The sequence below is a fragment of the Neofelis nebulosa genome, chromosome X (genome assembly GCF_028018385.1).
Source record: "Neofelis nebulosa isolate mNeoNeb1 chromosome X, mNeoNeb1.pri, whole genome shotgun sequence".
NCBI lineage: Eukaryota > Metazoa > Chordata > Mammalia > Carnivora > Felidae > Neofelis > Neofelis nebulosa.
Genome location: NC_080800.1, coordinates 64,014,411 through 64,028,959, shown reverse-complemented (window position 1 = coordinate 64,028,959; position 14,549 = coordinate 64,014,411). Strand labels below are relative to the sequence as shown.

Sequence of the window (14,549 nt, the reverse complement as noted above, 5' to 3'; positions counted from 1 at the left end):
ATGTTATTGGTTTTCAACAAAAGAAATAGCACATCATGTCAAAATGAATTATTACAGCTGTATTCATTAAGGAAATCAATTCCTTTTATTTCATGGAATGATGAAATTATTTCAGGTGTTTATGGGGGTAGTGAGATTAAGAGTTATTTACATAATACCAGATATTCAGAATATTTGGAAATAGTGTTAGCATTTGTTATGTGCAGAAAAAACTTAGGGCCTCATAATTTGAATTTTTCATCTTGAGTTATTTAACAGACATTTGAGCTCCTACCATGCATTGGACCTTATACTCTGGAGGTGGATGGAGATGTAAAGACAGAATTATTTTCAAGCGTGGGCTTTGTCTGTGCTGAAATTTAGGAAGGCATTAAGCATTATTAGATGTAGATTACATTTAATGTACTATATACCTCTGCAACCTTTCCCTTGCCCTATAATTATTTGTTACTTCACTAGATTCACACTCAATTTAGAAAGTGTGTTCTAAAAGAACTTGCTGTTAGAAGCTATGAAAAATCCTTTTGTAAAGTGAATTAATTTGCCTTTTATATATCCAGGTTTTCATCTGTGATTTCTTAATAAACAACTTGTGAGTATTTTAATTTTTTATTAGCAAGTAACATATCTATGGTTCACTTTAACCCCTTTCTCCCAGCCTCTCTTTGTGTCCCTCTCATAATTGTAATTACACAGAACAGGAGTTTGGTTGTTCTTACTAAGTATATAAATGATCCCAGTTTTCAAGCTTTTAATTTTTTTAACCTTAAAAGACTGACTTAAGACACTATGACTTAAAAAAATTGTAATAAATTGATAAACAATGTGTATCAGTTTAAATTTGACCATGGGTCTTTTCAGTGTAATTTATATTTGACCTTTGTACAGTTGAAATATAAGGGCTATATGTTCTAGTCAAATTGTCCTGTAGCTGTTTAGATTAATTTAGATTTGGTTTTCGGTAGTATAGTGGTTGGTAGCCAAAGTGATTGTGAAAATAAAGTTGTTAAATATGTATAAACAGGAGTAGCTATGATTTTTAGCATGCACATCCAATGTAATCTCTTATTTAAGCAGACTTATATTAGCATTTATTATCAACTCAGAACAAAGTACAAAACATGGGGCACCTGACTGGCTCAGTTAGTAGAGCATGCAACTCTTGATCTCGGGGTTGTGAATTCAAGCCCCACATTGGGTGTAGACATTACCTAAAAAATAAAATCTTAAAAAAAAAGCAAAATACAAAGCAGTACATATGAAAAATTAGAAGAAAGTTGGAGGAAAAAAACCTTGAAGCTGAAAAGTAGTCATTTAAAAAATTGAACCCCTAAAACATGCTTATATAAACATTGTTATATAGAAAGTTCTTACATAAGAGGCTGGTGTTGCATGTATTGTGACTGTTTTCTAAGTAATTTATATCATATATATCAGAAATATGTGTAGCAGCCAGTGTCTAGTTTCTAGTCTGACAGTAGGCCAAAGAACTTTGGAGGTAGGATCCAGAGAGAAAAAATAATTCTCTGTTATTTCAACCCCTCTAAACAGGACACCATACTTGCAGAACTTCTTCAAATACATAAAGAACACATTGTAGGATATCATGAGCACGATTCTCTTTTGGACCACAAAGAAGAAGAAGAGTTGACTGAAGAAGAAAGAAAAGCAGCTTGGGCTGAGTATGAAGCAGAGAAGAAGGTAGTTCATTCAAAATGCTTTTTGGTTTTTGTATTTGCGTTAGTCATTTGAAAGAGAGGTGAGTAAGAAAAGGGTCACGTTTGGAATAAGTAATAATAATAGTCGTCAGGAACAATATGAGAGTCAGTGTATGGGCTTTTGGCTACCTTTTGGGGTAGGGTGAGAGGAAAGGAAAGAAGAAAATAGTTTCCACTTAAAGTGTAGTAACCCCATTTCTGCTTAGCACTTGCTGAATTGAGAGATTAGTGGGAAGCTATATATTTAGCATCACTTAACTCCCATCAACACCCTCACTCTAGTAACAGATATACAGGAGCTTAGAGTTTGGAGGTAGGAGTAAATGTTGCTTTAGCATGTGTACCTGAAATCTAAATTTTGACTGTCAGAACACAAAAATATTCCATTATTGGAAATTAATGTCACTCTCCAACAGCAACTTTATTTAAAATAATTCCTTCCATGTTTATTTTAAACACCAATCCACTTGAGCAAAAATGTGCCTGAGCATGGGAAACCTTATCCTAATACCTGAATTCTTTAAACTCCTAACTCATTGTACCAAACTTCTTTAACGTTAATGTTATGTTAGGAGTCTCATTAGAATTCTCTGAGTTGCCCCATTCTGTGGGAATTATCAGAAAAAAAGAATACACCTTTAGGGGTTAAAACTTTCTGTGTAATAAGATCTTGGTTTCGGGTGAAAAGGGTGTTTTGTTTGTGTGTGGAAGAGTGTTAATAATTTCTTAGATCTGAGAATGTGGATTCTTTTCTAAACCAGTAGGTGATGTAGAATTTCAAGTTTTAAATCACAGTGTGGAAAGTGCATAATTTTTTGTTTTTAGGGACTGACCATGCGTTTCAACATACCAACTGGGACCAATTTACCCCCTGTCAGTTTCAACTCTCAAACTCCTTATATTCCTTTCAATTTGGGAGCCCTGTCAGCAATGAGTAATCAACAGCTGGAGGTAAGTTGTGAAGTACAAAAGTAGTTTAACTTGAATTAAAGGCAATTTCAAGTGCCTGTTGTTGAGGGTTCCCTATGCAGGAATATCACATTCTCCAAAAGATTACCTCTGAATAGACCAAGAAATTTTTCTTTTATTTTGTTGACCCTTTTGAACCAACATAGTATGGTAGAATGTGGTTTGTTCAGAGCACAAGAGAATTAGGCCTTGAATTAATGTTGTTTGAATTGTTTTAATTAAGGAACAATAGGCAGCTGACTAGCTGGGGAAATAGAACTTTCTTCAGTTATAAAATATTTTGAATAAACAAATTAACTTAATGTTTGAAAATAGAATACATTAATTTACATTGTGATGCAATGGAGATGCAGCATTAAGTATATGATAATGTTCAGTATGAAATAAGTTAATTAAGAGTCAATTATAAATTAAATAAGAAAGATTAGGTTTTATTATACCAATAATGTAATAACTTAATTGAAAGTGTTTCCTTTTTAAAATGTATTTAAATTTATAAATTACTGGTGCAAACCCAAACTTTTATCTTCCTAACAAGACCCTCACTGATGCATTTTACCCACTTTATTGATGCTGCAGTTTTCTGCTTTTCAATTATTTGAAGAATTTTAAAACCAAATGCTATATAAAAGGGGTGCCTGGGTGGCTCAGACAGTTATGCGCCTGACTCTTGATTTGGGTTCAGGTCATGATCTCACAGTTCAGGAGATTGAGCCTCAAGTTGGGCTCTGTGCTGACAGTGCAGAGTCTGCTTGGGATTCTCTCCCTCTTTCTCTGCCCCCGCCAAAATAAATAAATAAACATTTACAAAGAAAACAAGTGCTAGCAATTGGCAAGAGGAAGGATCCTTATACTTTACAACCAGGCCATCTTTTATATGCCCTATATAAGATTTCTTATATTCTTCTAGGACCTCATTAATCAAGGAAGAGAAAAGGTTGTGGAAGCAACGAACAGTGTGACGGCAGTGAGGATTCAGCCTCTTGAAGATATAATTTCAGCCGTAGTAAGTTAATTGGCAGTTGTCTTACTCCAACTTGCAATATTGTCCCTCCCCTAATTTGTTTTAATTTTTAATTGTTGTTTGCTTCACTCCTTCTGTGGGAAAAACAGCATAATTCTTATATCTTTATTGGCAATAGTAAAATGCTCGTAAACTGAATAATAGTGTCAAGCTATAATTCAGCAATTTTACCTAAAAGCTGGCACAAAAGAGAAATGGGTAATAGCTAAGAAATGGGAAATCAGTCAGTCATAGAAATGTATGTGTTGTTTACATAAACAAGTTTTATCTGTTGCACCAATTAAATCCAAGTAGTTTCACTCCAGAGATAGCCAAACCTTGTACAACGGTGGATAACTTAGTGCCTTGCTTTTTACATCCTTGTTTTCTTTAGAAAAGAATAAAGGAGAGAGAAAAAAAACTTTTAAAATCCTGAATATTTTTAAGTACCTTAATTATTTTTCCTCAATGTACTGCAATAAGGAGTAAATAGAACCTTTTTCTTTTAGTGGAAAGAAAACATGAATCTCTCAGAGGCCCAAGTACAGGCGTTAGCATTAAGTAGACAAGCCAGTCAGGAGCTTGATGTTAAACGAAGAGAAGCAATCTACAATGATGTATTGACAAAACAACAAATGGTAAGAGTTTGACTATTTCTAAGTTATGTCCAATTTTCTTGAATTCATAATAATGGGTTTGTGTGACATCTATGTCAATAACCATCCCTTCCTCATATGGCTGGCTGGCTGGGTCATTGGTTGTTCCTGGAAGAAGTATTGTCAGAAAACCTAATAATGTCAAGTAAAGGTGTAATATCTTGGTTACCAGATTACAGAAGAGCAACAACTTCCCAAGTGGGTCTCCTTGAAGATTATGTAGGATCTCTTTCACATAATTTTATATTTTATGTAGTCTGGACATTTAAAAAGGAATTTTTGCCAGGGGTGCCTGGGTGGCTGTCAGTTGGGCATCCAACTTTGGCTCAGGTCATGATATCACAGTCCGTGCGTTCAAGCCCCGTGTCGGGCTCTGTGCTGACAGCTCAGAGCCTGGAGCCTGCTTCGGATTCTGTGTCTCCCTCTCTCTCTGACCCTCCCTCATTCATGCTCTGTCTCTCTCTGTCTCAAAAATAAATAAACATTAAAAAAAATTTTTTTTAAAAAGGATTTTTGCCAAACTTTTACCATATTTACCATTTTTAAACACCTTCCCAAAATAAGTATACTTTTTAATATATTTGAGAGTAAAAAAAAAAAGTGGAGCTATAGATGATATATGTCACCAGTTCCTATTAAATTATTTAATTCTTTAAAAGGCTAGCATATTCCAGGACCTTTGATCATTTTTTCCCAGCATAGTTGTTTGCCAGCCATCTGCCTTTCAGTGGGAAATTTCAACTCTTGACTCCAGGGAATCAATTTCTGTGGCATGAATTTTACTTAGAAAGCGCTGTAGAATTATTGATTTCAGATTATCTTAGGAAATTTGAGATAGTCCAAGTAGGAATTATTCCCACTGCAAATGCTTTTCCCCTTTGGTGTTTGTCACTAAAAATGTTTGTCTGTCATTATGTGAAATATTCAGAAGAATGAACAAGAAATGAGACTTGACAAAAAGTGCTGTAACTAATACTTGAAACTAATCATAGCGCAGGACAGTTACTATGGCAACTAACCTAAATACTGCTTGCATTGCAATACAGTAGTCAAGTCATTAAGAAAATTTAGCCCTAAATGGTGTTACTAACTGGTTTCTACAGTAATGGTCTTGTGAATGCCTCAAATTAGTAATGGTGATAACAATAATGTGTTTTCCTTTTGGTATGGTACACCCTTAACAAATTGATTTTAACTTAAAACTTGATATTTGCCTCTTTGAGACAGGTCATGCACTTGTAACATGCACTCCCTTTTCTCTCTTTAGTTAATCAGCTGTGTTCAGCGAATACTTATGAACCGAAGGCTCCAGCAGCAGTACAATCAGCAGCAACAACAACAAATGACTTATCAACAAGCAACACTGGGTCACCTCATGATGCCAAAGCCTCCAAATTTAATCATGAATCCTTCTAACTACCAGCAAATTGATATGAGAGGAATGTATCAGTCAGTAGCTGGTGGTATGCAGCCACCACCATTGCAACGTGCACCACCCCCAATGAGAAGCAAAAATCCAGGACCTTCCCAAGGGAAATCAATGTGATTTTGCACTAAGCTTAAATGGATTGTTAAAATCATAGAAAGATCTTTTATTTTTTTAGGAATCAATGACTTAACAGAACTCAACTGTATAAATAGTTTGGTCCCCTTAAATGCCAATCTTCCATATTAGTTTTAATTTTTTTAATAGGGCATCCCATTTTTTCCTGACATTTGTCAGTGATGTTGCCTAGAATCTTCTTACACACATTGAGTACAGAAGATATTTCAAATTGTTTTCAGTGAAAACAAGTCCTTCCATAACAGTAACAACTCCACAGATTTCCTCTCTAAATTTTTATGCCTGCTTTTAGCGACCATAAAATTGTCATAAAATTAATGAATTTAGCAAAGAATACAGATTTATATATTCGTTCTTTACATATAAAAATACACAGCTGAGTTCTTAGAGTTGATTCCTCAAGTTATAAAATACTTTTGTACTTAATCCATTTCTTTATTAAAGTGTTTGAAATGGTTTTAATGTTCTTTTGACTGAAGTCTGCAACTCGGCTCCTGCTGTTATCTCCGTGACTGAAAGTTAGAAACTAAGGGTTATCTTTGACACAGAATTGTGTGCAATATTCTCAAATACTACTGCTCTAAAACTTGGAGGAGTCTTGCAGTTATCTTAGCATTGTATAAACAGCCTTAAGTATAGCCTAAGAAGAGAATTCCTTTTTCTTCTTTAGTCTTTGGGCCATTTTTTATTTTCACTTATATGTGCTTAAATAATTACTGGTAAAATTTCAGGGTTGTGGATTATCTCCCACACATGAATTTTCTCGCTCCTGGCACTAATATAAAGCACACCTCCTAACTGCTTTGTGCCAGTGCTAGTGCTTCATCCTGTTGCTGGCAGTGGGATGTGGACTAACAAAATCAAGTTCTAGCATTTTAGGAGGTTAAGGATGATGGTGTGGTTGTAGGGTCACACCCTGTTCTATAAATATCAAAATGGCAGAACCATTGCTGACTTCTTAAGTTCACATGAGGAATGTGCTTTAATAATTCCCAGTACTGTCAGTATTGTGAAATAATTCCTCCGAAAGATAAGGATCACTGGCTTCTATGCTCTTCCTCTTTTCTGTCACCCTTATGTTCTTTTCCCTCAACTTTCCTATGTTATTTTAAATAACTTACATTTCAAAGTTTGATTTTTTTTAGTTTAGATCCGTGAGGCAGTTTTAGGATCAAAATTCATCTACTACCCTTTTATGAACTTTTACTAGAAAACCATTAAATTGTTGTTTTTCTTAATCCAAGCCTATAAAATGACCTATGAGTTTATTCATGTACAATTTGGTTGCTTGAGTTCCTTGAAGAAAAAGATTGTTAGACTATGGGAGTCAACTCAACATGGCAAAACCATTTTTGAGATGGTGATGTAACAGGTAGTGGAAATAGCTAAGGAATTGCATAAAAAATGAAAGTTGGGTGGCGGAATTGCTCTAGGTATCACTGGATTAGAATGAGTTTAACATTAGCTAGAACTGTTTTGAGTTATTTGGATGATTAAGAGATTTCCATTTTTATCATGAAAGAACTAGTGGTAAACATCCAAGAGCACTAAGGTTTGTGATACAGAATTTGTGAGGTTAGGTGGATCCACTCCATCCCCCCTCCCACTTTACCATGGTGAGTTATCACTAACAAATTCCATATATTTGGATATTGTGCCAGCCATATAATCAAGTTTATTTAATTGGGATGGGGGAGATATGTTTTTACTTTAGAAGAATGAAAAGGACAAGATTTATGAGAAGTATTTAAAGGCAGTACACAATGGCCAGCTGTTGTCAGTTGGTATTTCTGCAAGTTCAGAATACTTTAAACCTGATTTACTAGACCTGAGAACTTTCAACATGGTCTGATTACTTGCTCAAAGACATGGATGTAAAAATTGTAGGCAACCTTCTAAACCTTTTTCACCATGGATGAAACTATGACTTAAGGAGTAATACATAGAAAGGATTAATTGGAACTAAGAGAGTTTGAAATAAAACTTGGACCACTTTGCATACACTCTTCTCACTTGACATTTTAGCTACATAATATGTACTTTGAGTATAACATCAAGCTTTAACAAATATTTAAAGACAAAATCACATCAATTAAGATACTAAAAGGCTCATTTTTCTATTTGTTTTAGATGTTTTAAATAGTTGCAATGGCTTAAAAAATGACGATTTAAAATGTTGCTTGTAATACAGTTTTGCCTGCTAAATTCTCCACATTTTGTAACCTGTTTTATTTCTTTGGGTGTAAAGCGTTTTTGCTTAGTATTGTGATATTGTATATGTTTTGTCCCAGTTGTATAGTAATGTTTCGGTCCATCATCCAGCTTTGGCTGCTGAAATCATACAGCTGTGAAGACTTGCCTTTGTTTCTGTTTAGACTGCTTTTCAGTTTCATATTGAGTATCTTAAGTACTGTAGAAAAGATGTCACTTCTTCCTTTAAGGCTGTTTTGTAATATATATAAGGACTGGAATTGTGTTTTTAAAGAAAAGCATTCAAGTATGACAATAATACTATCTGTGTTTTCACCATTCAAAGTGCTGTTTAGTAGTTGAAACTTAAACTATTTAATGTCATTTAATAAAGTGACCAAAATGTGTTGTGCTCTTTATTGCATTTTCACAGCTTTGAAAATCTGTGCACATATTGTTTCATAGAAAATGTATAGCTTTTGATGTCCTATTTAATGGTGATTCTTTTGCACATTTAGTTATTTAATATTGGGAGGTCAAAAAGTTTGGTCTTTGAATCTGTTATGTACTAAATTCTGTAAAAGGAGATCTCTAACCTCAAAAATAATTTACATACCAGGAAGCCTATGTGTGTTTGTGTTAGTTTTGGTTGTCTCTTTGTAATCCAGCACCAATTTCCTGTTTCCTAACAGCTGAAATCACTCATTTAAATCAAGCAAGGCTACCAATCCACACTTGATAGAAAAGCTGCTTACCCTCCTGAAGCCATAGCAGGTTGATGGAAGCCTTATTACCTGGCCTCCAAAGAAGCTGAATATTTTGTAGTTTCCCCTTAGCTATGCCCATTTTCCCTCTATCACAAAATCAGATACTTAACATTTATGCCCCAAACAAAACTTTAATTACTTACCTTATCTCAGTAACCTTTGTTTCTTTTAAGGGTGGCATGTTGTGAAGCTATAGATACTTACTCTAACAGTAAATTAGGTCATTCTTTTACATGCTTATTTCATTAAAAATTATGTTCAGGTTATTACCCACCTGATTTCACTAGACTTAGTCTCAAGTGACTTTTAGCTATCTCCGTACCAAATCTACCCTTAGAGATGAAAATTTTTCCACCATGGCTTTTTTTTCAAGTCTGTAATCTGTGCCAATCCCAAAAGAGTTACCAAATTTCAGAAATGCTTTTTGTCTGTGCAACATTTTATATATGCTGTTATATGGAGGTGAATAAAAATTTAAAATCCAAAATATATATTGTTTCTAAGCCTAATATCTGCTAGGTAACCAAACTCTGCCCATATTACTCATGTTGGATATAATAATGGAATTGCCCACCTAAGAGTTTTACTCCCGTATGTACTGCCATAAAATTGCTTTACAGTATATACTGCCACCCTCTGTTTGGAATATCCTTCCTGTCACCATTGTGCCTACTTGGCTAACTATGGCAGTCACCCTTCACTTGAGAGATCTGATAGTGACTACTACATATGTTCATCAAGGAAGGCAGCATATAAATTGAGGCCTTTATTAAAGATAATGGAGAGAAAGCTGTAATTGAACGAATAAAAGACACAAATCCTAAAACACTACAGGCCCTCTTTAACACTCACAACTACTACATATTCCAAGCAATCTCTACCCTGTAGCACTCCTCCAAATTCTGCGCTTCATCATTGTGTCCTCACCTTGTCGCTGGTAGAAACATGTAAGGAAGAGGGGAGTTAGCTCCAATCTCCTTTAGTTAATCATATCAGATGACTACCAAGAGACTTCTATCTATTGAATCGACTCAACCCTCTCCCTATAGTTCTCACATCAAGTAAGTGTTGGTTTTCAAGAAAGATGAAGAGAGATGACTTACCAGATGCAAGGATGGGATTTGTTTCAGGTATATGAGGAGAAAGTGTAGTATTGAAAGAAAAGGAATAAAGGTAGAGAAGGATTGGGAAAGAGAATATATTGGAGTGGATTGATGGAAGATGTTGAAATGCTGAATAAATCATTCAATAACGGATGATTACGGGTTTGTGAGGTGGTTAATGTGTTCAAAGTTGCAGGTAAAGGCGATTTGGCACAGGTAATTTGAATGGTTAAGAATGCAAAATGAAGAAAGATTGGAGACAGGAAGATAATCCAGGCATTCAGTGACCAGACTATAGACCATTTTTAAGGGCGAAAGGAAGAGATCACTAGAGGTTGTATAAGTGAACTTCTTAAATTGCAAGAAAAAGCCGTCATTTCCTTTTACTCTTCCCCCAAGGAGCCCACTTTCTTCAGGATTTCTTATTTTACGTGCAAAATGTCACTTGCTTTGATTACCCTCTCAAGCCTAATGGTAAGACCGTTAGTGGCATACCTGTTCTTTTTTTCATTTTTCATTACTCCTAATTATACTCTTACATGTATATATAGAAAGTGAGTTCGGTCCATTTAACTAAATTGAGTGTAATGCTGTTTGTTTCCTCAAGCTAATTTTTCAAAGGGCTAAGTCCATTCCTTTTAGTTTTCCTTCAGACCCACCCATTCCAAGTGCTAGTATCTGTTGTTAATATTATAAGTTTCCTTTGGTGTTTTCAAAGTGCCTTGTGGTTATTGTGTGTTAACCTGTATACGACATATCTGTGAAAAAAAAAAGAATAATTACATTCTCCTCATAACAGTTAAGGTAAAAGAACAAAATAAAATCCATTGCACTTAGGCAGCAGATAACATTCTAGTTGAGCTATCTGGGTCTTTAGGTCTCATTTGGAAAATAGGACTATAATGACAACTCACTTCTGAAGGCAGGACCCTGGACCAGGTGAGTTCCTGAAGTGCCTTTCAGCTCCAAGAGTTAAAGTTTAACTGTGAGCTAAGCACAGTTTGAAGGCAAAAGGCGATGGGTTTGTCTAAGGTTACGTGGTAAATTTGTGAACAGAATTAGAAATCCCTTGCCTTTGGTTAACACTCTCCCAGACTAAGGTATACCTTTTCTTTTCCTCGGGTTAGAAAAATAAGAGGTCTGACAGGCGTTTTAATGACAAAGCAGATAAGTTGTAATGGGCTCTAATTACCACTTCCATAACTGTAACCTTTATCTTTTGCCCAGAGGCACTCCCAGAGCTGTGTTTCTGGAACTCAGAAAATGAAAGACTGTTTAAGGATCTGATTCTTCTATCTTTGTTGCCTGATTGGGTTTATATACATGACAAAACATCAAAGTAAATATAAGTCTGGTTCTGTAAAGTCAGCTTTTAACGATAACTTTCCATTCTATTCATAACTTTAAACCCCAAATTAGGCCAATGTTTAAATTGTCTGGTCTGGGTGAAATTTATAATGAGTAAGAGGCGATATTGCTTATATTGACTCTTACGTCACAACACATATGGCATACTTTTTGAGGTATAGGTTTTATAAAGAGTCAAATCTTGTGACCCAAACTAAGAAGAGTGAAATAGTAATCTTTTTTTTTTCTGTAGCTGCTTGTCCTTGTCCTTACATGCCAGTAGCAAAGTCGGTAGAAACATGTCTAGCCTGCTGAATACATTTCAGTGGAAACAAAACCAAACTTGGGAAAAACGTGGTTAATATAATCATCTGAGGTCTTGTTAGTTCATTCCCAGCTCTTGGTAGGCTTTCAGCTATAGAGTGGAGGCTTTAGTGATGCAGGCTTGCTTGAATACTATCCTTAGTAAAGTAGACCTTTTGTTAGCAAGTTTTCCTGCCCTCTTCCCTTATCTTGCACACTCTACTGGATGTGTAAGCTCAAATGAAGTGCCTGCCTGCCTGCCATTTTCCCCCTTCTTCACCCCCCCCCATCACATACATATATATATACTCCTTTATATTCTAATACTTCAGTGTAGTGGGGAAAGCCCATAGAATCATAGAATGCTAGGGATCTTAAGAGACTCTGTAGCCTAGCCCTTTCCCTTTACAATCTGGAAAACAAAGGCCCAGAAACGGAAAGAGGCCCAAGAGTACCGGTGTCCTCTAGCTTCTATTCCACTTCTCATTCCACTCCATTCAGATGCCTGCTATTACACTTGTATTCCAATTCACTTCTTCAGTCTGCCAGACGACATTAAGTAAAATTTCAGAATAACTATTACTGAACTAAGCTTCAAAATGGAAAATGTTTGCGGAAAGTAGAGGAATATGTGAACCAAAATGAAAGGGAAACAAATTCTTGTGTGTCACCTGTAAAATGGGAAGACTGCTGACATATCCCCTAAGCTTTTAATTTAGTATCTAGGGTGTTGGCTTCAGGACTTTGTTTCAGAGGGATATTTAATCTGTTTAAAAGGTTCTTTTACCACAATCATCAAAGTTTAGAACAATAGGCTCTAGAAACACTGTTCCACTTTCCAGATATTAGTGTCCTTCAGTGCCAAGAATGGAATCATTCAGACTTCCTCAAAGGAGGCAGGTTAATGTACCAAGTACTTTAAAATCTTCTTTTTCAAATGAGAAATGCTGCTATATTCACAGGAAAACAAGAGAGAAAGCTCTGTTAGTGTAGTGGTCTCAGTCAGGATAAGGGTAAACTATTCTTTAGTTATGGAGATGTGCTATAAGGACCATGAATAGTTTATATATTTCCAAAGAACTGAAAAACCAGCAAAACAATTTTGATACATTAGAATTCGAGGGCCTGGCTCAATCTGTATAAACTTAGAAAAGTTTCTTCACCTCTCTGAATCTTCACTCACAAAGCAAGATTTATTGAACACCTATTAGGTGTCAGGCACTGTGATTAGTCACTTTTGTAATTCCTGTTTTACAGGTGAGGAAATAGGTTTAAAATAATTCAGTTATTCACCCAGTGTCTCATAACTGACTGGAGGAGGCAGGATTCAACAACGTGTATCAGATTCTATGTTTTTGCCATTGAAGAGGCTTGCAACCCTTCCTAGAACCATGATTTAATTCCACCCTTTAGCAAACCATTAAGGGTACCTTATCACTTTGTTCTTTTGCATATCAGCTCCCATTTGTCTGCTTTTACTTTCAGCAAGGTCTTAAACAGAATACTCCCCCTTGGTGTGGTGTTTCTAAGTCACTTCCTTCTGTCCCTCTTCACTGTTGCCTAGAGGGCTTGGCTTTCTCTTTTCATTTCCTTCTGTGATCCAAAAAGAAGTGTCTGAAAAGTCCAGTTTGAATACTTTAAAGTGTGTTTTAAGATATCACAATTCATTTTTGAATACAGCGGCTTCCTCACAAGTTCAATTAGACACCAACTGAGATACTAAAGGTAGAAGTATTCTGAACAAAGATTATTTTTCATTTTTCCACCTGATAAAGTCTAAGTGCCATTTGAGCAAGATCTTAAAAGATAGCTAGAATATGGATATATAGAGATTGAGGAAAATGGCATCTCAGAGGAAACAGCTAACAAACATATGTAGGCAGCAAAGAATAGAATTCAGTATAGTTCCAGAATTCTGTACTTGTGCACAGAAGTCTATAGCCCCATTTAAGACAACAGCTTCTATAATGCACAGTTTGTAGTTAAATGGTGTGGTAGGCCACCGAAAAATGGAGCCCCGAAGACGTCCATGTCCTAATCTCAGAACCTGTGAATATGTTAGATTACATGACAGAAGAGAATTAAGGTTGCAGGAATTAAGTTTGCTAATCAGCTGACATTGAAATGGGGAGTCGCCTGGATTATCTAGGTGGGACCAATATAATCAGAAGGGTCCTTAAAAGTGGAAAAGGGAGGCAGAGCGAGAGTCACAGGCAGATGTGACCAGGAACAAACACCTCAGAGAGATGCAATGTTGCTGCCTGTGAAAATGTGGGGAGAGGGTCATGAGGCAAGGAATGTGGGTGGCCTCTAGAAGCTAGGAGTAAGGAGAAGAATTCTCACCTAAGAACCCCCAAAAAGGAGTATCGCTCCGCTGACACCTTGATTTTAGCCCAGTGAGACCTGGATCAGACTTTTACCTACAGAACTGAAAGATAATAAATGGGTGTTGTTATAAGCCACCAAGTTTGTGGTTATTTGTTACAACATCAATAGGAAACCAATACAATGGTCATTTGTGTGAGTACTTGATCAATGTCTTGCTCCTCTGCTAGATGTATGAACTCCCTTAAGGCAGAGACCCATATTCACTTTAATATCCTTAGCACTTGACACAGAAAAAGTGTGAGAAAAATGTTTGATGAATTTATGTGTGGATGTCTTGGCAGTTATATCTTATCTGAGAACATCATGCCAATGTCAATAGCATCAGTCTGTGTTTCTGTGTGCTTAAACGTGTATGTATGTGTGTGTGTGTGTATGTAAATATATATATACATATATATATATATATATACATATACATATATATATATGTATATATATGCCTATTCTCCTTTACTTTGGGTCTCTTTGTCTTCCTCCTTTCCTTTAGTATCTCTTCTGTCCCTATTTATCTTTTTAAAAAGTTTTATTTTATTTATAGTGC

General features: G+C 35.7%; 1 protein-coding gene across 9 annotated transcripts in view; it reads left to right on the top strand.

Moving 5' to 3' along the window:
* The window catches only part of ATRX (ATRX chromatin remodeler), a 320,378-nt gene extending 311,871 nt beyond the window's left edge, over nt 1-8,507 (top strand). For all 9 annotated transcript variants that reach the window (XM_058712606.1, XM_058712608.1, XM_058712607.1 and 6 more), the window contains 5 exons: nt 1,552-1,701; nt 2,544-2,669; nt 3,598-3,693; nt 4,200-4,328; nt 5,614-8,507. In XM_058712606.1, the coding sequence (XP_058568589.1) occupies nt 1,552-1,701; nt 2,544-2,669; nt 3,598-3,693; nt 4,200-4,328; nt 5,614-5,892 (780 nt within the window). In that variant the 3' untranslated portion in view covers nt 5,893-8,507. The remainder of the gene's footprint in view (nt 1-1,551; nt 1,702-2,543; nt 2,670-3,597; nt 3,694-4,199; nt 4,329-5,613) is intronic.
* Nucleotides 8,508-14,549: the final 6,042 nt, after the last annotated feature.